General features: G+C 37.3%; 1 protein-coding gene across 9 annotated transcripts; it reads left to right on the top strand.

Annotated features, from left to right (window-relative positions):
• Positions 1-2,219: 2,219 nt before the first annotated feature.
• Positions 2,220-26,276, top strand: git2b (G protein-coupled receptor kinase interacting ArfGAP 2b). Of its 9 annotated transcripts, XM_053516218.1 has the most exons (20): positions 2,220-2,451; positions 3,337-3,470; positions 3,731-3,843; positions 4,879-4,984; positions 5,155-5,241; positions 6,402-6,532; positions 9,399-9,493; positions 9,725-9,770; positions 9,982-10,033; positions 12,266-12,338; positions 12,706-12,803; positions 15,442-15,550; positions 16,590-16,732; positions 17,228-17,380; positions 19,100-19,312; positions 19,550-19,636; positions 21,157-21,239; positions 22,247-22,426; positions 24,202-24,265; positions 25,120-26,276. In XM_053516218.1, exons 1-20 carry the CDS (start codon positions 2,400-2,402, stop codon positions 25,324-25,326), a joined length of 2,226 nt encoding a protein of 741 aa, XP_053372193.1. In that variant the 5' UTR covers positions 2,220-2,399; the 3' UTR covers positions 25,327-26,276. The 9 variants fall into 9 exon arrangements, with proteins under 9 accessions (XP_053372193.1, XP_053372195.1, XP_053372194.1 ...); XM_053516220.1 differs by lacking the exon at positions 17,228-17,380; XM_053516219.1 differs by lacking the exon at positions 19,550-19,636.
• Positions 26,277-26,287: the final 11 nt, after the last annotated feature.

Here is a 26,287-nt window from a genome sequence, read left to right as displayed (position 1 = left end):
TACAGTGAGTGGGAGCAGCTCTGATTGTACAGTCTAAGAGCAGCAGGGAGAAAAGACCTTCGATATCGTTCCTTCAGACACTTAGGATTTAAAAGGATATAAAAGTAGACACTAAGGATTTGCAGTGGCCTTCAAAATTTTTTAATTGAGCTTACACCCCTGCTCTTTCCCATTGCCCTTCTCACCAGCAGCTGAAAAAGAAGTCACGATACTCTATACACAGAAACCCAACAGTGTTCTGACTGAACTGACTGAAAGATTTGTGTTGATAAAATAATTCATGTATTTATACTGATTGAAAAGTTGATTCGATTATTTTTGTTGATGGCTAAACCCAAAACCTGACCTCAAACTGTTGTACCTTTGTTCAGAGAGACAGAATGGGGGTTTTTGTTGTTGTTGCATTGTGTGACCCATGACAGTAAACGGTTAACAGCTAACCATACTGGAATGAAACTAAACAAGTGTAACCGTCAGGAATAGCAGCAAAACCCAGGAGCTCCTCACCCCCAGAGCAGATGATGAAATTAAGTGCCACAAAACGGTGAATGGTAAATTATTGCCTTTCATAAAAAAGGTATCTGGTATGCAGGGTATTTCTGACTCTTTTGATGTATGTCAGTCTAGACATTGGTGCTGTTGACTCAAATGCTTTCATGCTTTTGAAAGCACACACTGAGGTGTCTTTACGTTGAAATGTTGGGTTTAGTGTAAATTATGGAAATGTCCATAAGCCAGAAAAATGTGTGTAGATCATAATGATCAGATTGTCACATTTATTTATTTTTTTTGATGTATGGGACGTATGTAACTCAGGGCACCTGGCCGAAAGCTTAAAAGTTCTCTCTTTGCTGATAATAAACAGAAAACTTCAGACACATCTTGCATACATGTGTGTTTGTCCCTTTTCCAGTTCGGAACACGGGTCGGTAACCTAGTTAACCCAGTGTAAGTATCTACCCAGTGGTGTAAACTTTAAAGCACTTTTTGTAAGTCGCTCTGGATGAGAGCGTCTGCCAAATGCCTAAATGTAAATGTAAATGTAAGCGTATCAAGCTGCGGTGTAGGTTGATAATCATAAGGGATAATACTTATCAAAATTTATTTAAATTTATCTTAAAACTTAACAATTTGGGTTCTTGCTTTTAAATCTTACAGCGACCAAACGTGGCATGTTGAAGTGGGCTTTTTTTTTGGTTTTATAGGAAAAAAAGGTGTACTCAATCTAGGTGTACTTAATAAGTTAGGCTTGAGTTTATTCTATAATAATAATAATAATAATAATAATAATAATAATAATATGTAGAAGTAGCATAAGAATGGTGTTGTTTGTCTTTCAGCTGCTTCCGTTGATGGGTTGTCACAGCGGACCGTCCGATCCGGACACAACTTGGCAAAGGTTTAACGCTGGATGCCCTTCCTGACGCAACCCTGTCATTTTATCCGGGCCTGGGACCGGCACTGCATCCAGTAATAATAATGACACAAATATCTAAATACATCACAGTGGTGGAGTGGTTAGCACCGTCGCCTCGCACCTGTGTGTGTTCTCCCAATGCTTGGGGAATGAGTATGTGAGTGTGTGTAGTGTGTGTATGTGTGTGTGCCCTGCAATGGATTGGCACCTCGTCCAAGGTGTACCCCGCCTTGTGCCCTGCTTGACCACACTGTAATTTTTTATTTATTTATTTAATTTATTATTTTTATTTATTTATTATAATTGTATGGTTTACCATACAATTATAATAAAATAAATAAAATAATAATAATTATTATTATTATAATAATTATAATATTATTTATATATATTTAATATAATTATATAATTATAATATATATATATAATTATATAATTATTATAATAATAATTATATATAATTATTATTCTTATTTATTTATTTATAATTACTTGAAATATATATATATATATATATATATATATATATATATGTATTTTTTTTCAAGTAATTATAAATAAATAAATAAGAATAATAATTAATTATTATTAAATTAATTATTATTTAATTATTATTCTTATTTATTTATTTATAATTACTTGAAATATATATATATTTCAAGTAATTATAAATAATTAAATAAGAATAATAATACATAAAAATATATAATATTTATAATTAATAATTCCTCATGTTGCTGGTTTGATCGACAGTCGCCACGCCCACTTCGTCACCTCTGCATTCCGGAAGTAAAAAAAAAAATCAGGCTGTATCGGCGGGGCAGAGAACAAGGGCGGAACTGTCTCCATTTATTCCACTTTTTAATATCCTACGCTTGTTTTTTTCACCACATATTATCTTTCTTGTGAAATAATCAGAAGTTTTGCATCCCCCGAATGTGAAAGGAGAAGAAGATTTCAAGGAGTTTTTTGCAGTAAAAGGATGTCAATGAGGCCTCGCAACAGGGAAATCTGCGCTGACTGCAGCGCCTCTGGTAGGAACCAGCTTCTCTTATTTCTAGCTGGCTAAAAAGAAAAACTGTTTTAAGCTGAGTAACGCTTATTTTATTATGGGATGTTACTTGGTGAAAGGATGGAACTTGGTTAGCCAGCTGGCTAAAGCGATAGCAAACACGATACCCTGTGCTTTCTGGCTTAACTCTACGACAAAGATATTTCGATCTGATATTGAAATGTATATCAATTTATATTTCTATATCTATATCTATACAATCATGTTTTTTGTTTTTGTTTTTTTATACGCTCTGATTCAAATTCAATCCGTCGTTCTTTCTTCTTTTTCCCATCCGTATTCAAAGTAATCCCGCCCCTCGGCTACGATTGGCTGATTTCAGTGTCCGTCTTGTTTTATGATAAAAGTTAGTGTGGTAATCAAAGAAACTCGTAGCCAATCACAATGAAGGAGGCTGGCCCATAACGCAATACAGGTGTCTTTTTTTGGACTATGGTGTTATTATTACTCATTATGTGTTGTTGTAATATTATTAGTAATAATGATGGAAAATATGTGCAAGTGTAAAGAGCTGCATATTATTTTAAAGTAAGTCCAAATAATATATTAACAAGTCAAAAAAATAAATAAAAATAAAAGATCACATAGGTTATAAGACAACTTTACTCAAGTGTTTAACTTCTGGATGTTGTAATTTAATTTAACCCAAGATGAGGAATTTTAAAGCAAACTGTTAAACCGCCGCTGAAGGAACACCAGATCATGTAAAAGAAAACGTATTTATCTGTGAATCTCAGTTGTGATGAGCCATGTCAGATTCATACAGAAAACAAAAAATATGTTAAGACGTAAACTCCTGTTTTAATACGTCTTCCTCATACAGACGTGTGTTTTTGTGTTTTTTTAGAGCCTCGATGGGCTTCGATCAACAGAGGAGTCCTTATCTGTGACGAGTGCTGCAGCATACACCGGGGTCTGGGTCGCCACAGCTCGCAGGTCCGCCACCTGACGCACACGCCGTGGCCTGCCTCGCAGTTACAGGTACTGTTTTTGTTTTTTTGTTTTTTTTTTATGTTTGTTTTTTGCCACGCCGCTTCGCCTTGCCTGCTGCGGTCGTTATCAGGAAATGAAGTATTGTGCCTCAGTTCCTCCAATAAAAATAGAATAAAGCAGAGTGGCTTGGTCTTGTGGCCTCTTTCATGATGCTCTTCCTTCCTTGTGCGGTGCAAATACGAATCCGTGTCTTGTTGAATCTAGTGGGTCTTGTCTAACCCATAAACAATGTCACGTTTGCCTCGCAGATGGTGCAGACTTTATATAACAACGGCGCAAATTCGATTTGGGAGCACAGCCTTCTGGACCCTTCCTCCATTATGAGCGGGAAACGCAAAGCCAATCCGCAAGACAGAGTGCAGTAAGTGATTTCTAAACATTCCACTTGGTACATCCTGTACAGTACTGTATGTGCCTGTTTGAGTTTGGGTTATGGGAAGTGTAATGCAGTTTGACGTGTTTTCATTAAGGTGGCATCCTGTTAGAGGAAAAATCGTCAACAACTCAGGTTGGCTGGAAATCCTGTTACCACCCTGAAGTGAATTCTTTTCAGTCGTGAAGTGGTTTATTCCTCCTCCGTTTGTACAGTATTGTGCAAAAGCCTTGAGCCTCATTTGTTTATATTTTCCTTCCAAAAACTCAAACTTTCTCGTATTTTCAATCTAGTTTTGAGAACTATTTCTGAAGGACTCTCATTTTTAGTCCAATCTGTGTACCTGATCGGTTTCACAGGATTTTTTTTTAATTTGTTAAGGCCGGTGATTAGTATACTGGTGATGCTGAATGCTGAGCGGTTGCAACAGACGAGAGGGGAAATGAGGTCGCTGCTGAGGTTGTTTGTTACATAAACAACCAGCCTGTCACAGTAAAACAGTTCCTTAATTTCATTTGATATGAAGAAATGAGAGTAGCGCAAGACTTTTTTTTTTTTTTTGCAGAACTTTAAGTACTGTATACATCCAGTTGCATTGTACTGTATGCTATGGAACATAAAAACAGGAAGTTGGTTCCTGCTATCGCTTGCATTCTAGCAGCTGCAAATGTTTGTTGCATCACCAGTTCCTCTCCACCTCACCAACAAACACAGCAGGAAAGATTTCAGACACTTTTAGAGGAGGAGCAGTGGAAATTTGGAAAGGTTGAGTACATTGAGAAACATTTGTGGAGAAGGAGGACAAGGGAGAAAGCATTTCATGGGTTTATTTAAGGTGATGGGACTAGAGAAGGGAAGATGGGGAAGATCTACCGACACTGGAGACTCCTTCCAAAAAAAACTTCCTATAATAAACTTTGTTGTCCGAATGACAGACCATAATCAAGAATTTAACAGGACATCCACCTTAAATAATTTAATAAAAGTGTTTAATTCTTTCTGTCTCTCAATCTGTGTCTTTAGTCCCAACAAAACCGAGTTCATAAAAGCCAAATATCAGATGCTGGCTTTTGTTCATCGAATGCCGTGCCGCGAGGACGACAGCGTGACTGCAAAAGATCTAAGTAAAGTAAGAACCATAAACAAAAACTCGCTTCCTCTTTTTTTTTTTTTCTCTCCTCTTACTATTTCCTCTTTTGTATATGTAACATATAAGTACATGTGTAAGATGCTCATCTCTCTCAACCCTGAGCAAATGATACTGAATTAGAAGTTTGATTCTGTTTTTTTTTTTGGCAGCAACTTCACTCGAGTGTGCGGACCGGGAACCTGGAGACGTGTCTCAGGCTGTTGTCTTTGGGAGCGCAGGCAAACTTTTTCCATCCTGTAAGCTTCTGCTGCGTTTATTTATTTTTCTCTGATTTTTTTACCGCAGTGATCCAGACTAACTCGGGTTGCGATATTTTATATCTGCAAGTCATGAGAAATATGATCTGAACAGCAACTGTGATCAATTTTGAAGAAGCTTTTTCAATGGCAAAAAAATAAATACAATGACCAGGGGAAAGAAATTACCAGGGATTTGAGAGATTTTATTTTCACAATAATAATTCAAGTATAATGCAAGTCCTTTTGCTTTCAGAAGCAGCTAACCAGACTGAAAAATAATAATCGCTGCACTTGTGTAGGAACATAAGATTAGATGCAAAGAACTTTCTCAAGAACCTGTTGGGTAATGTGTTAAAAAAAAAAAAAAACATAACACAGTTTCTCAAGAAACAGTACATCAAGGAGGGAAGACTTTCATGATTACATCATCAGCTGATCTTCGAGATGATCTTGGGTTCATGTGGTTACTAAACTCTCGACTGCGTACATGTAGAAGTGCCTCAGCAAACACTGAGCAGTTCTTAACAGTGGTGCTGAAACTTTATGTGCCAATGCAGTCTTTTGATCTGGCGCTTTTTCGCATGTAGGCAGCTTATTAAGGTGACAAAAAAAGCAGTGTTAATAAGTTTGCATGCACCACATTTTAATCAGTTGCTTGCAGCAGGAGCGTGGTCGGGTTTTTTGCCACGCATGCTGCACCCGTACATCTCTTTCACTGTCTGACACACCAGGCTGTTTAACAAAGCCCTCAAGAGTCCTTAAGCACTGCAGATTTGTACTTTTGTGCCTGATCAGTTTCAGTTCTCCTTTTTCAAAGTCACTCAATGTCAAATTACTGACGAGATCGAATTATATCAATCATATCACAAGAAGAAGAAGGTAAGTCAAACAATATTTAGTGTGACTACCGTTTGGTCTCAATCCCGTATCAATTCTTACACTTGCAAACTCGCACAAATATTTTAGAGGATCAGGATCGGGTATATATGATCATGACCTTCAATTTCATATGTAGGTCAAAGTGCAGCCATTACCCGAAATAGGAACGGCTGTGTAGGAGGCTTAGAACTGAGCACAGTGCAGCATGATGTTGCTACAGGTCTACACTACATTTTCTGAAAGTCATTAACGGTATCTACACTCTTGTTTTCCCGCAGGAGAAAGGGAACACCCCGTTACACGTGGCGGCTAAAGCCGGTCAGCTTCTCCAAGCCGAGCTTCTCACGGTTTACGGCGCAGACCCCGGCGCTCCAGACAGCAGCGGGAACACGCCCGTCGATTACGCAAGGTCAACTATTTTCCTACGAGTTGTGCAGGATAGTGCATGCTACAAGGGATATTGTTTGAATAATTTATGTCCACAAAAAAGATGCTATTCTAGTTTATTTTTGTCAACTTGCATTTGAAAAATATCAGATAAACGGGAAAAACAGTGCATGAAGAGATACAGAAAAGAATATCCACGGCATATCAAATTTTTGCCACGCTTCAGTTTTGCCCTTGTTTGTTGAGACTGTGGAACCTCTAAAGGGATATGAACTAAGTGCATTGAGGAAAAACAATCCTTTTGGAAAAGAAAAAAAAAAGGTTTTGAGCTTTTCTTTTTTTTTCATATATATATATATATATATATATATATATATATATATATATATATATATATATATAAAATATAGTGCTAACCATTACACCACCGTGCCGGCGCCTCTCTCTCTCTCTCTCTCTCTCTCTCTATATATATATATATATATATATATATATATATATATATATATATATATATAATATAGATATATATATATATATAATATAGATATATATATATATATAATATAGATAAATATATATATATAATATAGATATATATATATATATATAGAGAGAGAGAGAGAGAGAGGCGCCGGCATGGTGGTGTAGTGGTTAGCACTGTCACCTTGCACCTTCGATTCCCATCTCTGTGTGCATGGAGTTTGCATGTTCTCCCCGTGCTTGGTGGGTTTCCTCCGGCACTCCGGTTTCCTCCCAGAGTCCAAAGACCTGTTGATTAGGTTATTTGGCATTTCCAAGTTGCCCGTAGTGTGTAAAATAAGTGTGTGTATGTGTGTGTGCCCTGTAATCGATTGGCACCCCGTCCAGAGTGTACCCTGCCTTATGCCCTAAGGCTCCTGGGATAGGCTCCAGGCCCCCCCGTGTCCCTTATATCAGTAGACAAGCTGTTACTGTGTAGCAAAATAATCTTTTGATTAATGGCAATTTTATGTAAAATATATATTTGAAAAAATGTTTGTATCTACACTGACTGATTTGAAAAATGGTAAACATTCATTGTACGTCCAAACCTTTACTAGGATCTTGAATCAGTTTGCTTGAATCAGCTTGCATTTTACATATTGAAGATCTAACCAGTCATAGATAAGATGCAATTCTTGCAACCGCTCACAACGCAGAAGGCAGGATTTGCCTAAAAAAGATGGGAATTCCATAACCTGCAAGACTTGGATGATAATAATCATTGAAAAAAAAAATGATACCCAAGTGTGGTTTAGACTGAAACTGAGATTATTATAATTTTTTTTAATATTGCACTAAACTTTTAAAATGTAAAGATATTAAACTAAATTTTTTAAACTTAAAAATATTGCATTAAACATTTAAAATAAAGAAATATTGCACTCTTAAAAAAAAAAAAAAAAAAATTGCACTAAACTCTAAACTTAGTCATGTTTTAATTCCCGTTTTCATGCTTTAGGTTTCTGTCCAATCATGAATGAGACTGAATTATTGCATCTAATCATAATGTAGAATGCAGGATTTCTTAACTCCACATAATGTATTTGCAGTTATTGTTTTTAAAATGATATTAAATTAATCTAATATACTGTACAGTACTGTGCAAAGATTTTGGGCAGGTGTGAAAAAGTTTTTTAATTTCATACCATGTCAACTTGGTCATTAACTGAAACAGACACATATGTGTAGGTAACAGGCTGAGGCACAGCTAACCTCTGCTACTAAGGTGAGGTTGTGGAAGACAGTTTCATGTCACAGGTCATACACCATGGCAAGATAAAGCACAGCTTCAAGATACAAGGTACTGCATTTGCAATATCCCTCTCTCGAGCCGTCTTCATGAAATAATTTTGGCCCAAAAGCCGTACCTCCAACGTGGAAACAAGGCAAAGAGACTCAAACGACTTTCAAACGTCAGATCTGTGGTGCGGAAAGAAGACAGCAGGTGCTTTGCACTGATGAGTAAAAGATTTCAAATATTTGGCAGTAGCAGAAGGCAGAATGTTTGCTGAAGGACATGTGGAATGGAGTGTCTGCAGGCAACAGTGAAGCTCAAGAAGACCTACCCCCTTGTCTTTGTTTGGTTTGGCCTTCACAGGGCCCTGATCTCAAGCAATCATCATGGAGTCTGTCTGGATTCCATGAAAAAACAGAAGGATTTGAGGTAGCTTACATCCACAGAAGATCCGTGGTTAGTTCTCCGAGATGTTTGGAACAACCTACCTGTCGAGTTTTTTCAAAAACTGTGTGCACGTGTGTCTAGAAGAAGTGGCAAGTCTGCTTTTGCAGGCAAAGGATGGTCAGACCAAATAAGTGTTTTTGTTTGTTTGTTTTTTTGTTAATTGGAAAGACTATTAACACATATTTTTAAAAACATTCTTACTTTATGCAAACTTCTGCACATCACTGTAGTTTTTCTTTTTTTTCTCTTTTTTTTTCTATTCTATGCCCCTTTTGCATTTTTTTCTTTTCCCTTTGTACCATAAAGGGCTGAGTATAGATCAGTTTAGCATTTAAAACCACACAGCATGATTTGTTTACTTCCTGTATTCGGGTTATTCGAGGTTTTATCAGTCTTGCATCGCAGTCACACACTAGCATGGTTCGATTGCAGTTTCTTTTTTTCTCTTTTTCCTGAATAGACTTAGCTGCAGGAAGTGACCCAAGCATAGGTTTAAGCCATGAGACCCAAAATAAAGCTGAGGAAATCCAATATATGATTATATGATATCTAACCTCAAGAACTGAGAACAAAATTGACTACAACGAAACATTGCTTAAAATGTCATGTCTGTCTCTTACGTTTTCCTATAATTTTTTTTTAACCCATGCAATAGTTAAGGGTTTTTCTTTTGTCGTTTTAGGCAAGCAGGACATCAGGACCTTGCCGACAGGCTGGTGGAGATCCAGTACGAACTGACCGACAGATTAGCCTTCTACCTGTGTGGAAGAAAACCAGGTAACCGCACTGTAAACCTATATTTTAATCCCTGACTCAGACCTGTATGTATTGAATACTTATATTTATTCGTTACTCAAGGCAGTGAATCATAAAAGAAATCCCAGCCTGTGTGTAGGGTCACGGGAGAACATGAAGTGTGAATAATGGGACTGATCTAGCGTTAAGCAGCCAGTGGAAATGTAAGATTTATTAAAATGTACCATATGCACTGCTTGTTTTTGGTTTCAGATCACAAAAACGGACAGCATTTCATTATTCCTCAGATAGCAGACAGGTAAGATTTTAACTTTTATAGAATATTGGAATAATTATTATGTTTAAAAAATCATCTAGTGTAACTTTTGATTTTTCCTTCTTGCTCACTTTAAACGGATAAGGAATGTGTAAGTATAAAAGATTATGATGTTGATGTTTTCTTTCAACTGAGACATTTGCAAGGTTTATAGAGTTTTCTTTTAAGTGTACGTTTCTGTGTTTTGATGCAGCACTCTGGATTTGACTGAATTGGCTAAAGCTGCGAAAAAGAAACTCCAATCAGTAAGTTACATAACTGTTAAGTTGCAATATATTAGATTGGATTTATTTGATCGTGAGAGCTCGTGATGTGTTGTAAGTCAGACTGCAGACTTATTGGATAAATAGTCATCTTACTATAGAAGCAGATTTCTGAATTCTGGCCAAGACTATACATGTTTTTGGTCAATCTGACATCCATGATAGCATATTATTCATTGGATTAATAGAGATCTGGGGGGAAAAAAATCTATTCGTTGATGTACAGTTGACCCCCGAAATTGGTGGGGGTTTTGTTGTTTAGAGCATCTGCGAATTATGAAATATTGGATTAAATTTTGGGTGTGGGAAAAAAAATAAAATAAATAAATAAATGCCTGTAAATGACGATTTTTATAGTTTTTATAGTATACCTTTTAATATGCTTCCAAAACAATAAACTCATATACTGTACAGTACTGTACTGCTGTGTCGTCTGCAGTGCTGGAATTTAAAATACCGATGTTACTCCTACTGTATATGTACTGTAATTCATGCAAGCGTGTTTTCTTTGGTATGCTTTTTTTTTTTGGCATAAGTACTGTAAATACGTTAAGGTAAATACGTTAATAATTCTTTATCCCAAACCTTGCTTTTAGTACTAAAAAATATAGTATTATAATTTATAAGGAAATCTATCTGAATTTACATTAATATTCATGTAACAAAATTAGTAAATTGTGTTGTACTTAATAGTTTAGCATTAAAACGCATGAAAAATTATGACAAAAGGGAAAAAAATATTTAGATCCAAGGAAAACTCCGCGAACAGACACTGAACCACCATTATGTAGGGGTTGACTGTATCAGGTTTTTTTTGTGTGTGGTGATTCATGTATTGTAGTGATGGGAAGTTTTAATCAATTCAGTGACTCGGTTCTCTGAATCTCGTTCATCAAAATGAACGATTCTTTTTTTTGAGTCATTTAGTTTATTTCGTTCTATGGGACACATAGACAAAAGAACGAACAACTCGAAGTAGAAGAGTCATTAAAAAAGAATCGCTTAATTCTGTTTCCAGTACATAACCTACGAAGGTTTTCGATGATTTGCGCATGCGCGCCGAGTAGAAAATTAACGAATCGCTTTCCGAGACTACTCATTCCTTTGAGTCATGTTAAAGATCCTTTCAAAAAGAACAAATCGTTCATAAACAACCCATCACTAATGTATTGCCATACTGAACCCAAAATAATTTTCTTATTCACACAATATCAGGCAGCACAGCATCCTGTGTGGCAAGACCAAATTATTTGCTAAGTTTGTTTGGAATTGTAGCAAAATCTAAAAAAAGGTTATCATCGAATTGGGATATTTATAAAACTGTGATGCATACAGAATAGCAATACAACTTATATCACACTGGTTTAAACCATCTGCTTGCTAGAGCAGCGGTTCAATCAATCTTGATTTACTTTTATCAGTCTTTTGTTAGTCGATTCAGTTAAGAATTGAGGTCAGTTTTTGACTCAGAATCGATTCACGTTTTTTAAATGAAACTTACAAATGTTAATTGGTCTAAAATCGATATACAAACCTTTTCCTCCTGTTACATTTAGCATATTTACATTAGAACCTTTTTATTAGTTTGTAATCATGCAATCGATCAAAACCTGAAAAAATATGGCTGGTTGAGAGAAATGAGACAATAAACGTTAAGTGCTTTAGAACTGAATCGGAAAGAATAGCACGCTGCTCAAAATTCTGATTGATTCAGCAAAACTTCAGCTAAAACTTTATTCGAATCACAGACCCCGAAGTGACGACCTTTCTGCTAGATAAGCTTTTGCACAATCAGCATACTGTTTTTATACTGTCTTTTATGCATAGCAATGGCGAGTAGTCCGACCTCATGTATCTTTAATGCTGAAAGAAATTTTCAATGTTTATTAAAGTCCCACAATGACCAGGCTTGTGTTGTGCATGTACAGTCTACTGTGTGATGGGAAGGATTTTTTTTTTTTTTTTTTAAAGAGCTTAGAAGCAGATTTCTAGTAAACTAGAATTTGCTAGTAAAGTGATGTCAAAAATTTAGTGTTTTGTTCTGTGGTGTTTGTCACTTTGTCAAGAATAGAAAAATTAAAAGTATGGTGCAATTATTGTGCTTTGTCTAGTCGTGAAACTGTAACATCCTAACAGCTCTATTTTTATATTTATTAAGTTAAATTTTGTTTTCAATTAATGAATTAATTAATTAGTTATTCATTTTAATTCCAGCTCAGTAATCATCAGTTTGAAGAGCTGGCCATGGATGTTTACGATGAGGTGGACAGAAGAGAAACTGATGCAGGTTGGTTCAAATTATTATTCGACTCAATTGTTCAATCTGTTAAACATCATATAACGAAACCAATTTTTGTACTTTTTATACACAATTTCTTTTTAAAAAGTGGCTCACAGGACATGCAGAGAGTAACCATGTGACCTCTCTTTCCTGTTGTAGCATGTGTTTAATACTTAAGTCATTAAGTATGTCAGTACATTAAGTGGTCTACCTTGTGGTCATATATACACGCACACACACATTGCGTAGGGGGAACATAAAGGCAAAAGTGAAAAAGAGGTAAATGTTCTGTTAGTACTGTGGTTTCCAGTATTGACAAGCGTTCTGATGTTCACGTTGATGATCTCTCGTCTTGCTGTATGTATGATTACAGTGTGGCTCGCGACGCAGAACCACAGCACTCTGGTGACTGAGACCACAGTGGTTCCCTTCCTCCCAGTCAACCCTGAATACTCGTCCACCAGGAACCAGGTAAACCAGTGATGTCGAATTTGCGATGTCAAAAACACAAAATGCAGCTTGTATTTACAGATTTGTTTGAGTAATAAGTATTAAATGGCTTGGAAAGAGAATCGCTTTCAGTCTAAAGTGGTTTACACTACTTTTGTTTCTATTATATTTGACTATTAAAATATTATATTTTATATAGAAATATTTTAAATACTATAATTGTTTTATAAATTATTCATATCGTCTTGCATTTTGTTTTTTTTGTTTTTTAATTTTTTTTTACATCATCTAAACTGAAAATATTTAATGACTGGATGCTCTGATGCAATGAGATGTGAAGCAAGACTATAAAATTAGTTATAGCTAAAATAAAATTAATACTTTAGCTATAAATAAGATTTATAAAAATAAATAAAAAATATTTAAAAAATATGTTTTAATGTTACAGGATCACTTGTTAAATTTTTTGCCACTCAAAATACATGTCACAACCCGCCGATGTTCGAAACCCACTGTCACATGGTTTATTGAGCGTTTCGATCCGCGGGTTTATTCAGGTTGACAGCTGACTGCACGCTCCAGTACGCGCGATAAAAGAATGATGGCACACAGGAGCAGATGGCATTTCTGTTTTGCTCCAGGTGGATAATTTAAGTTTGTTTTTTTATTTTATAAATACAAGGAGGACTCGAATAGACAGAGTGATTTATTTCAAAGTAACCTTCAGCTCTGTTCAAAATGTTTTTGTTGCATACAGAAATAAAATTTCATTTTCTCTGTAGCAGTTCATTGATTTCATAAAAGAAACACATAATATTTTTTTTTATACATAGCATAAAGGTAAAAAACGATATGTGTAGTGTTATTTTCATTTTAGATGTCAAAACGTTTTAGGTTAGGGCTGGTTAGGGCTGCACCATTCCTGACAAAATGTGAATCATGATTTTTCTTCGTTGGAATTGAGTTCACGATTCGCTCTGTTTGTTTTTTTTTCTTCCAACAAAAAACATTGATTGCACTTAAGGAAAAAAAAAGTGTTGTCTGCACAGGACTTTCAACTCTCTTAATAATAAAAATAAAAGTCACCTCTTCCTATTTTAATGTAAATAAAGTGAAAAGTTATTAAACATAAATAGGATTTGAACAGTAATACATAAAATAATTAATAAGTAACACTCGGACAATTACAGAATTTCAACATGTGTGTTCGTTTATAACATTATTATTATTATTATTATTATTATTTTATCAGCATAAGTAAATGTAAATGTGTTAGGTAGTTTGTTATTAAATACATAGTTTACAGTGTAAAATGTATTGTTGTTAGGGTTTATTCCTAACATTTCCAGTGTCTCTGTGTAACAGTTTGAATCAACACGGCAGGTTAAATTATCGAATACTTTAAGTTACAGCCCAATTAGAACTGCACATGCCTGTCTCTGATCAGACAGTAGGATGTATTTTAGTTTTTAGCATGTGTGTTTGAGAGACATTTACCATATGCTGATAAAAACAACACAGACCGCATAGGTGTTTGACACACCATGACACACGTGTCAATGTGTCAATCAGAAGCAGGTCGTCAGAATGTAAAAAAAAAAGGACTTATGATTAAGCGAGCAGAATGTTGTGATATTGAGCATGTGCAGGAAATATAGTTTGAGCACAACGTAAGTGTGAGTTTGATGACGTAAGTGAGCGTTTAAGTAGACAGAAATAAAATCAGTGTGTAAAACAGGTTTTGGCATTAAAATAACAAAATCCTCCCCTAACTCCAGATTACTGGTTAGCATGTTTAGCTCCACCTCCTTGTTACACGTCATGTGATTGACAGCGTACCGCTGTAAATGAGGAAGAGAAATAAGAAGTGATGGAGTTGTATAACTAAACATTTTTGATCTCTGGCCTGGTTGGTTTTCTGTCATCAATTCTGCTATGGTGGCTTTAAACACTCACTCAGTCATTAGAATTTTTTTCCTTGGGAAATTTAGTCAAAAAATAATAAATTAAAACAGAAACCCTCTGCTTGTCTTACTATTAACATGACCCTGGAAACACAGGGTTTCAGTCCTGTAGACTTTTGTTTGTTTGTTTGTATTAGGATTTATTGCCATATCAGTCTCACAGGCTATTTTATGGCAGATACATAGTAAACATTAAACTAATTTATTTAAACCAATATAATATTATGTTAGAATGTAAAGGATTTAAAGGGTAGTGGAAAACAACTAATAATAATTTAAAAAAATAATAGTAATGATGATAATAAAATAAATGAAGAAATATCACATTATATGTGATCACATATATGATCTTGGCCAAAAGACTTTACACAAGGTTCTTTAGGTGCACTTTTGCTAAAAATTGTAAAAGTTTTTCTGGTTTCGTTTTGCAGAATAAGTATATGTCCTGTAGACCTTCTCATGACAGGAAACTTACTGACTGTCCCAAAGCAGCTTCCACACACATCAGAGACTTTTCTTGTTCTGTTATAGGAAATCAGTCAACATTTTCTAACATTTTCTTATCAGAATGGAGAATTAAACCGCATTGTATTATACATATTATTTATAGTTTAATTAGTTTCTTATCACTTTATATGCTCATACTGGAATTTATATTCACATATGAGTAATTTATTTATTTATTTGCAACACAGGGCCGACAGAAGCTGGCAAGATTCAACGCTCATGAGTTCGCTACGCTCGTGATAGACATTTTAACAGACGCGAAGCGCCGCCAGCAAGGCAATTCCCCGGATGTCAAGGGTGAGACGAAAGTGTCTTCTTTTAACTCATATTTTTTATTGTGATCCTTATTTTTACTTTTGTATTTGCTATAAAGTATTTTAATAATAATATCAAACCTTGTAAATTCATTCTATTAGTCAGTTCTAGTTGTACATCCTGTCAATAATAATAATAACAATAATAATGATGATAATAATAATATTAATAATGATATATTATTTACAAGATATTTTACACTGAATATAGAAATTTTAAACACTAAAAATAGCAATTAAGTAAATAATTATAAATGAAACAAATGCAAAGTATAAAAATTAGACAATTAGGATTAACAAAGACAATCCATAAGATCATACTTCGACTTTTTTCTAATCCGTCTTTAGTTACAAACAGTTTTCTGTCATCATTTTTGCTACGGTGGCTTTAAACACACACACTGTCATCTCAAGTAAATAATTAATGAGTTCTACATAAAACAGAACCTAAAGTTGATTTACTAATTTGATTAGATGAGTCCTGGCAGCTGTTTTAAACTCGGAGCTGAAGTTACAGTGTCGACTGTTCAAAGTGAGTTTTCTCCAGAGCCTCTGCGCCACCCTAGAGCACGCTGTAAAAAATTGAAGATGGAGTGCCAGCTAAGAAAGATCACAATGATCAAGCAGAGGCATACGGTGCGATCAGTTTAGTCACCCTGGAGGAACAGTATGGAAAGCTTTAAAAGTTAAATGAGAAACGATAAGATACCTGGAGATTTGTTAAAGGAGCTGGAAATGTGTTTTAATATTTCATAATTTAATGATAACTCTTGCCGCAGAATTATGAATACCCTATAAACACTGTAAAATGTTTTTGGGGATGCAAAATAAAATAGAGTTCGACTAGTCCGGGTGAGCTGTAACAAGAGCATTGACCAGGACCTCAGTGCTCGCCTGTGAGGAAGATAATGACACAGCCTGCCGCTGTTGTTGTTTGTGCGCGCTCTGCGTTTTAAAATAGCTGACAGACGGCATAAAGATAAAGCAAATATTCAGACCCTTTCTCCTTTATCTTTCCTTAGATAACGTGGAGCTGATTCTGAAAGATATCGGCAGCCGCCTCGGGAGCGAGAGCCAAGAGCCGGAACAGCCCGATTACGACAGCGTGGCATCTGATGAAGACGCAGAGCGAGAGCCGGGCTCTGGGAAGGACGAACGGACCAAGGTTTTTTTTTTTTCTTATGAATGTTTGTGTGTTCAAGTTGCTGAGGGAGTCTGGCTCAAATCATCGACTTGAATCATCCTGATTCTCCTCCTGCTGTTCTGTGTGGTATCTTGCATTTCTCTTCAACGGAGCTTGTGCTACTTAACTGCTTACGCTTACCCTGTCGCTCGCCGTTCCCCGGTCGGTTTATCGTTCCCGTTGGATTTTTCCTAAGCGCTCATCCAGTACTTTGGTGAAGTTTATTAGATGAGTCCGTTGAAGTTTAAGGAATGGATTGACATAACTGTAAATTTTAAGAATAGATCAGCAGCTTTTTAAACAGGACAAAAATAAACACACCTCAGACTGAAGCGGTATATCTACAGTAACAGCAGCCACTTTACTGAAATAAGGAAAAAGGACGAACGCATGAATAAACTTTATAGGAACTCCTGTTTATTCTTGCGTTAATTTCTCCGCGTCTCTCTCTTTCTGTCTCTGTCTCTCTGCCACCAGAGCTCGGAGTCCTCCGACCTCTCAGACGGCCCAATCACCATGCAAGAGTTCATGGAGGTGAAGAACGCCCTGAATGCCTCCGAGGCCAAGATCCAGCAACTGCTCAAGGTCAACTGCCACCTGAGCGAGGAGCTCAGGCACATGCAGAGCAAGGTGTGTGTGACCCTGCTCGTCCGATGACCCCTAGCGTCTCTGCGCGATCGAGCTTCAGCTGGGTGCGGGGAAACGCTGCTAGCTCGGTGCTGCTGCGCTTATCTGATCTGCGTTTGTTGAGCTGCTGGCTCGGGGCTGCTTGCTAAGCATTTTAGATGAGGAGGCAGATAGTGTGTCCTCATGCACTGTCTCGTTTTACAGCTCGCTCTCTCTGACTTTGAGTGAGTCGCGGATGACTCGATAACTGCTCACGTCCGTTGATTTTACAGTAGCACTACTGTAAAGTTTATTATAGGTTATTCAGGAGGCGCTAATATTTTGGGTGATTTGGATTAAAAAAACATGCATTAGAGAGATTAGATTTAACCTTTTTTTGTGTATAATTATAATACATTTTGTTACCATAATATTAGATTGATTTGAACTTGCTAATAATTAATATTAAGTATTGATTAGATCTATTTGCAACTTTGTTTACATGGAATTTAATTAAACACTCAATAAGCGTGTTAAAATATGTACAGCGCCATCTGTTGTATTTTAAAATGAACAAAAATTTTTGTACGTTACGTGAAGTGTGCGACGTGTCGGTGTGAGATGGCGTTTAGTATGTAGATTTTAATTGCACACTTATAAGCGCGTATTAAAAAGTACTGTTGAATTTTGAGATGAACTAATGATTTTTTTCAAGGTCGTTTTTTTTTATATATATAAAAGGCATATGATATGAGGGTATTTTCTATTTAAATTTAAATTTTATGAGGAAACAAAGCCTGTGTGTTATCTCGAGCTCAGCCAAATACACCTGTAGTTTTAACATGACGTGCACAGACAGACAGACAAAAAAAAACACACAAAAAAAATCTCGTGTTTTATTACTCGTCTTACATACCCAAATAATTTTTACTGCAAATATCCTTAATATACAGACACATTAACTGTCCAGTTTTATTGTATGTTTACATTGTGATTTTTATATAAAGAAACATTAAAAAGCTTCTTTACTATAATGACCATAGAGATGTGGGGGAATTTATTCAGTAATGTATCACGATTTTTTTTTTTTGTGCCACAAAGACTCTAAAAATGTTTTTTGTTAAGACTATTTAAACATTTTGTCAATGCTTGCGTTTGGGGTAGTAAAAATCATGCAGATTTTTCTTCCAGATCATCTAAGATCCTCTAAGTTAAGTTATTTGCACATTGACGGTGTCATAGAAGCTGTATTTTTATAAAATCGTGATACTTACAGAATCGCAATATAAATCGAACGGGCACCTGAGATCGTGTTAGTATCGTATCGGGAGGCCCCTGGTGATTCCCAACCCTAAGAATTGTCAATTTATATAACGGTACAAAAAAAAAAAAAACTACGTACTTAAAAACAAGAATATTTAGCTTTTCTTTTTTTTCTTTTTTTTGGTTCACCGGTTGCCGTGAATTCCAGGTATCGTTTTAGCTTGTTTATTAAAAATATTTAATACTTCTGCCTTTATCTTCATTCTAATATACACAGAGTTAGAGCGAAGGTTGTGTCTGCGGAGACATTGTCACTTTCCTGTGATGTGTGTGAGAGTAAGTAAATAAAAGATGAAAGGCAAAGGGAAAATACTCGAATAAATTCTAATGAGGGGAAAAAAACAAATCTGTAATGATCTGGCCGGAGCATAAAGGTTAAAGGCACAAACGTCTGCGCGTGTGTGTTTGCTTCGTCTCCAGCTGAACTCCCTGCAGAACGAGAACAGCAACCTGAAATGGCAGGGCGCCAACAGCATGGTGCACCCGCAGGAGCAGCAGCGACGGGCCCCGCCCCGCGGAGGCAGAACCATGTCCATGTACGAGACGGGCTCGGGAATGAAGCACTACCATGCCAGAGCAGACGGTGCGCATCCCGAGCCTGGCGGCCTCGCCCTCCAGCCCCTCCCTCCTGGTGTAAGTTGCAGTCGATATTGCGAGCACGCCATGCTCGATTTGTGGCTTTGAGTGTGATTTTCAGCCTGAAATCGCAGCGTTATGTGCGCGTGTATGTATATATGTGTGTGTGTGTGTGTTCTGTTCATGTGATTTGTCCCATTGACCCAGGCCATGTTTTTATATTTATTTATCAGAGCACTAATTTCATTCATACTATTTTATGGAAATCGCCAACTTGATCTGAACCCTTTCTAGATTGGGAAGGGTCCCTCCATGGGCGCCTCCTCCCTCCCCACCTTCCCTTCCACCCTGTCGTGGGCGTGGGACGAGCGAGCCCAAAGGGTGAAGTACTCGCTCCTCTACTGCCTGGCTCCCTTTCTCTTTTCCGTTTTCCCTTCTCCTCCATCAGCCCACCTTCATCCACTGCATCACATTTCTTTTCCTCAGCTCTATGCAGATACGCATGCAGCCCATCTGTATACACACACACACACACACACACACACCACTGTTTTAGTTTACACTGATCTCTTTATCAGAGATGCAGGGTTTGCAGTAGACTGCTCCTTTGTGCTTGCTGCATTTTTAAGGACTGTGAAGGCCCGCTCACTGTACAGCTCTGGCACGGACGATAATGCCTGATAAAGTGAAAGTGTCCTCAGTCTCCCACCAACAACTCTATTGTTTTTTGCTTTCTCTGGACTCAAAAAAAAAACCTGATTAGGAGAATTATTTATCTTGGATGGAAGTGATTAGAAGTAGTTTAAAGTAATTTCCCAGTGTCCTCAAGTGTAATCGGGTCCTGATTGGTCGGAATAGTGTTGTAATTATTATTGTATAACCCAAACAGAAGTACAGCATCCCATAAGGAGATATTCAGTAGATTTAACGAGTGAACTGAATTTTAAAGAAGAAGAAATGCTCGCAATTTACCATCAATTCAGTCGATTCTGTGTTTTTCTTTTTTTTCCTGATTAAAATTCTGACGTAGATCGTCTGTCAAACATGTTAGTCCTCCAATTGCATTATAATGTAGCAGCTCTCAGCCAGAACCTTCTCTCTAGGTGAAAGAGGACTTTCCTGTGGTGGAAAAACTACTGTTATAAAGAGCCGACACCAGAGACTCATTCACCGAACATGTAAATTAGTGTTCTTACAGAAAACTGGACCGTGTTATTTATTAATATTTTTCCGAGAAGTTTTTTGTGAATTGGTTTTACTATAGAAATTATAACATACTAGATGTGCCTGTGACTTTGTTCGCGTGGAATTTAATCACACACACTTATCAGCGTGTATCAAACAATCCATATTACTCATCTCTCCTAAATAATTATTTCTCAAATATCTTTTCAATGTACAGACACGCCAACTTTACAGTTGTATTTTAGATAGATAGATAGATAGATAGATAGATAGATAGATAGATAGATAGATAGATAGATAGATAGATTAGCACACAAATAACAAAACAAGGACATAAATTCCACATAATCCAGTGATTGGCTTTACAACCAGATGACAAATTAAAAATTCAACCAATATCATAATCCAGTGTTCACCTACTTTTATTATTATAATCGCTTATTATTATTTTTGAAAGACTATTATTATTATTTCTCTTATAACTGAACAGTTGTTAGTAGTGGACTTGAGGCTTTTGGATCGCCCTGTGTACATCTGTAGTGATTTGATGAAGTGTTGAGACTAATCAGGAAAGCATGTCTGCTGCAGCCTGGCCTGCTCTTAACATGGCTGTGTCTCTTGCAAGCCCTGTAGTGATACTCTGTAAATCTCATTGAGGCAAAGCAGGTTTGTGGTTTAAAGACTGAGCTCTGATCACTTTTCTTCTCTCGCGACAGGGGTCCAGGGTGGAGGGAAAGAGCAGCACGTCCGAGAGCAATTACGATAACACGCCCAATCATGCTGAGCAGGACGATTCCAGGTAGGATTTGAAACTCAAATCTAGATCTGTTTCGAACCTGGTCAAACCGGGACTTTTGATTGTGGAGAATAACACAACTAGCTTTATTTTTCTATATCAGTGGTTCTCAGTTACACTTGACCACCTGTCCTGCATGTTTTAGTGTTTTCTCAGCTCTCACCTAATTAGCCAATTTCTTTAATTGAACTAGGTGTGATAGAGCCGAGAAAAACAGTAAATATGAAGGACAGGTGGTCCTCTGGAACTGGACTTGAGAACCATTGGTGTATATAATCTGCACTCTCTGCTGCACTAATGCACTTATCCCAGGATTTCACTTGTGCTTGGACACCATCAAGGTAGAAAGCTTTCTCAGAACACTGTAGACATGTTCGGACTGCCATGATTTGGCCTCCCAGGAACTCCTTTAATAGCCCAAGCATGTGCCAATGGCTTGGAGCGAGGTCAGAATTCTGACGATAACTTCCAGCCGGGTTTTTGTTCAAGTGGTGTGTCTACGGTTCCCACAGAGAACTTGCGTCTTTTCCGCAAGTTGCCAACAAGTTATCGGTGATTTTCAAGGATCAGACATCTCACTCGCTAAATGTTCACGGGAACGTCTGCCGTGGGTGCCGAGTCGGTCATTCACGGGCATACGGCCTTTTATTTAAAAAAAAAAAAAAAAAATATTCAAATGTTTTAGTGCGGCTGAGAGTCTCATCACCGTACTGTGCTTGGTTTTATTGGTTCTACGCCTTCATTTACTAGAAATTTCATCACAAGTTCCGGGTTGACCTAATTATAGTTATAATAACAATACACCCCTCGTATTGTTGTTATAACTGTGTATTTTGATTTTCATCGATTTATAATGATGCTGATCATTTTTCAGAGGAAGATATAATAGCAGGCTTGTGTGATAGCATGAGAAGAATTTTTACTCTGGCATCAGATCTTCTAGTATCCAGAAGAAGTTGTCTCCCCTGGACTGTATAATGACGTCGCGTCATTAACGTTACTCGTTCTAGGCCGAGTGTCCCTAGAACCGTTGTCCGGCTTGGAGAGGGAGCCATCCCTGAATCAGGTGACTTCGAAAGCGAGACGGACTCGGTGCTGCCCTCTACCGAAGACGTCATCAGCAAGACGGAGCAGATTACCAAGAATATCCAGGAGCTGCTACGAGCCGCACAGGAGAACAAACAAGAGAGGTGATCCAAAATATATATATATACACACACACACACACACACACACACACACACACACACACACACACACGGACCTGACCGACTTTCTCTACTTCCTTATCTGAAGTTCCTGTCATGACTATTATTTCAGTCGTACATAAAGCAGAACTGAGAGGAGACCAATGCATGCTTTTGGAAAATCCATTTCTTTGAATGATCTTATGTTTTTCACTTTCGGTCATCTGTGCTCTCTCTCTCTCTCTCTCTCTCTCTCTCTCTCTCTGTGTATGTGTGGTGGGTGGACCCCTCAGCCCGGGTTGTTTCAGTGGTCTGCTGCCCTGCGCTGAGCTCCAGGCTGACTCGTCCTGGTACTGTTTGCTCGGAGGCCACAGCGGCTCCTTTGTCTTGATGCCGAGTGGCGCGAGTGTGTCAGGCGCAGCTGCCATTTATAACCGCATCGCATGTTATCATAATAGTCGCCGTTTGCATTAAGGCGACACCGAGCATGTCTTGATAATAAGTTCTGTAATAAATTTATAAGTTAGTAATGTTTCCACTTAAGGGAGAGGTGACGGCATCGGTCTGTTCTGTCTAGATTTGTGTTGTGTAGAAATATCGATTCACCGACTCACTCAGGGTTCCCCGATCCCTCATGCGTAAAGAGGTCAAGTCATTTAGTTCCTGCTTTTAACACGACTGTGCTTTCTGCTTATGACTTTTTTGTGAACTCTAATTTTATTACTATAATCTGAACATTTGCACTTTGTTCAGCACCTAGGTTCTACTTGATAGTTGTTAGGTGCGATATTAATAAACTTTCAATTCAATTGAACTAAATATTATCCTAATAGCTTCACTGGTGGCAATTATTATTGTCCAAAAATGGCAATGAAAAATCTTGCCTTATAATATAACTACATCGATATTCATCATTAAAGTGTGTTGTGGTACCAAAGTACCTACTCTGCGTGCCTGATTTGACAAATTCCAGAACCGCAGCCTGAGATGCGCAAACAGTTCTAAGATCAGTTTAAAATCACTCAACTGGTTCAATCTAATTGTAGAGCTGTTCTCAGAACTGTTTTTGTTTGTGTGTCTGTGACTCACGTTGAGGAAGTTCTTTTTTTTTTTTTTTTTTCCTTCTTCTTTTGCTCGTGTGGTGTTCAAGTCAAACTGGGACATGGGATGAAACTTCTTGTGAATGACGGCATTAAACTGATTCACATTTACAGAAGACTTCAAGCACAGTGAAGAAAGTCGTATGTCTATGAATAATGCTTAGAGCCCTCTGCAGTTGTTCATTTAAATGTTCAGCGATTGGAACACGTGATCCCTGAAAATCTACAGATTTACACTTGCATATTACAGTCCTGACCTCGCTCCGAGCCATGACCACATAATTGGGCCATTAATGGAGTTCCTGGGAGACCAGTGTTTCAGGCATGAAGCAGGCAGCCTGATTGTTGCTCTATTTTACTGAGACAACTTTCTACCTTGATGGTATCCAATGCATTATGTAGAGAAATAGTTTTTAGAGTTTTTACTCGCATGACTGTGTTCTGTTATTCTGCACAGTCAAAAGTCCTGGTTCAACTTTGCATTGAAAGTTTCGACCTTTATAGAAAATGAATAGGTTCAGCACATCACTTACAGTACTGCCTCAGATGCATTATATGGTTAAGATTTCTGAATGCAGTTTTTTTTAAATATATTTTTTAAATCCTGCATCGTGTGCCGTGTGCCCATGAAATGTTAATTCGTCCACTAAATGACTTTTATTTTTCTCTCTCGTCCAGCTTCGTGCCTTGCTCTGAAAGGATTCATTTAGCTGTGACTGAAATGGCCACTCTCTTTCCCAAGGTGAGTTTGTGCACCGTAGTCCAAATGTTTGTAATCTTATTAGTTTGTTGCATTTGACTCCCCACAAAAGGGTGTGTCTGTGTGTGTAAAACTGGCTGTAATTCCTGAATGGTTAATGCCACACTTTAGTCAAACCTCTTAAATTAGAGCTAAAACTCTTTTGAAATTTAAAATTCAATCCGGCATTGTAAAAGCTTTGTTCCAAGATGTATGGACCTGATTTTGTTTAGATTTCTCATCGAAGCTGTTTAATATGAAGAATATCATATAGACTAAGAGAACTGCTGATTCTGCATCAGCTCTGCTAAAAACATAAATAAATTGGAATCCACGTTTATTTTATTGACCATAAAGTTTTTTTTGTATTTTATTTATTTGGTTGCACTAATATCCGAGCCTGTATTTACTAAGTGTCTCAGGATCACTCCTAGGAATAGCGCTCAAAGTTCATTTAGGACTAAAGATATTCCTTTCTTAGAGTAGGACATAAAAATTATCTAGGAAGCTTCCTACGCTTACTTTCAGCGAGAATTACTGCTCCTAGGAAAGCATGTGGTGTTAAGGTTTACGACACATAGTAGGCGTTTCTTTATATTGGGTGTTTTGTAGTTTTAAAAAGTGGAAAAGCAAAACGGTAAAATAAGCGGCATTGCACCACTTTAAGAATTTTTGGCCACTTAGAAGCGTTTTCCTATTCTGAGACGCTTGGTAAATACCGGCCAGATTTATATTCTTTTACATGTATATTTTCGATTGAAAAATTTATATCAAGCCATGTTTTCCTCCAAAGCTTAAGTTGAAACTGTGGGTTTGGTAACTGACATCACCATCTGCCATCTTTCTATTTTTTTTAGAGGCCGAGTTCGGAGATGGTTCGCGGCTCGCTGCGGCTGCTGACCTCCAGCGCCAGCCGACTTCAGGGTGAGTGCCAGCGAGCAGCCCCGCCCGACTCCTGCCCCGCCGACTCCCAGCTGGTCACGCAGCAGCTCATCCAATGCGCCTATGACATCGCCAAGGCCGCCAAGCAGCTCGTCACCGTCACCACCAAAGAGAGCAACTAAACCGCTCGCCTTTTACCATCCTCTTCATTTCAACACGCCCGCCGTCACTTTTGAAAAAAAAAATGTTTTTTTTTTAACAGCATCAGTATTACGAAATGTATTTTTATTTAAAGGAATTTTATTCTTGTGTGTTAACCAAATTTTAAGTTATAACCTTGACATGGGGACATGTTCAAGCCTTGAGGCTTTTTTTTTTTTTTTTTTTACTGTAGCTCAGTCTGTGCTGCCGTTCTCTGGTAACGTCAATGTCGAATGGTCATGTGACAGTGCAGTCTCTTGTGGTAATAAAACCCAGGCATAATTTGTGAATATTTAGTCCTTTCTGCATAAAAACCACTTCAAACCCTCATCCTGTGACTTTAACACATGTACAGTATCTAATGTATACATGTAATGCTGAAGTCTATACGCTGTAATACCTCAAATATATATAAATATAAACATAGTCGACTGTGCCAGACCTTCGTGTTACCACGTTCCAGAGACCCCAGGAAACCGATTTGTTTTTCTTTTCTGCTTCGTTTGAGTACTTTTGTTTGTTTTTTGCAAAAGCTCTGCTCTTGTTTTCACTTGCATTTATTTGTAATTGTGCTGTGTGCAATTATGAATGGAGATTCATCCAAAGGATGTGTGTGTGTGTGTGTGTGTGTGTGTGTGTGTGTGTGTGTGTGTGTGTGTGTGTGTGTGTGTGTATTCAGTTGCCTTGTGTCTCAAAATTCATCAGCAGTTGCGCTTGTGATTTCCTTTACTTGGTGCTGATAGTGTGTCCTCATATACTTCAGTATATTGTATAATATATAAATGCTGCTACGCTGTCTTCTACATTATGCAACTAATACGGTGGTGTAGGCTCAGTACCAGCTGCGTACAGGAATAACAAAAACCGTGGCGGTTTAGCTTCTGTGAAAACCCTTGCCATTGAATATAATAAACCAGAATTTATAACATGGGCATTGTGCAT

This window comes from Clarias gariepinus, chromosome 17, assembly GCF_024256425.1.
Source record: "Clarias gariepinus isolate MV-2021 ecotype Netherlands chromosome 17, CGAR_prim_01v2, whole genome shotgun sequence".
NCBI classification, from domain to species: Eukaryota; Metazoa; Chordata; class Actinopteri; order Siluriformes; family Clariidae; genus Clarias; species Clarias gariepinus.
The sequence above is the reverse complement of the archived record's forward strand: the minus strand, read 5'-3'. Positions and strand labels throughout refer to the sequence as shown.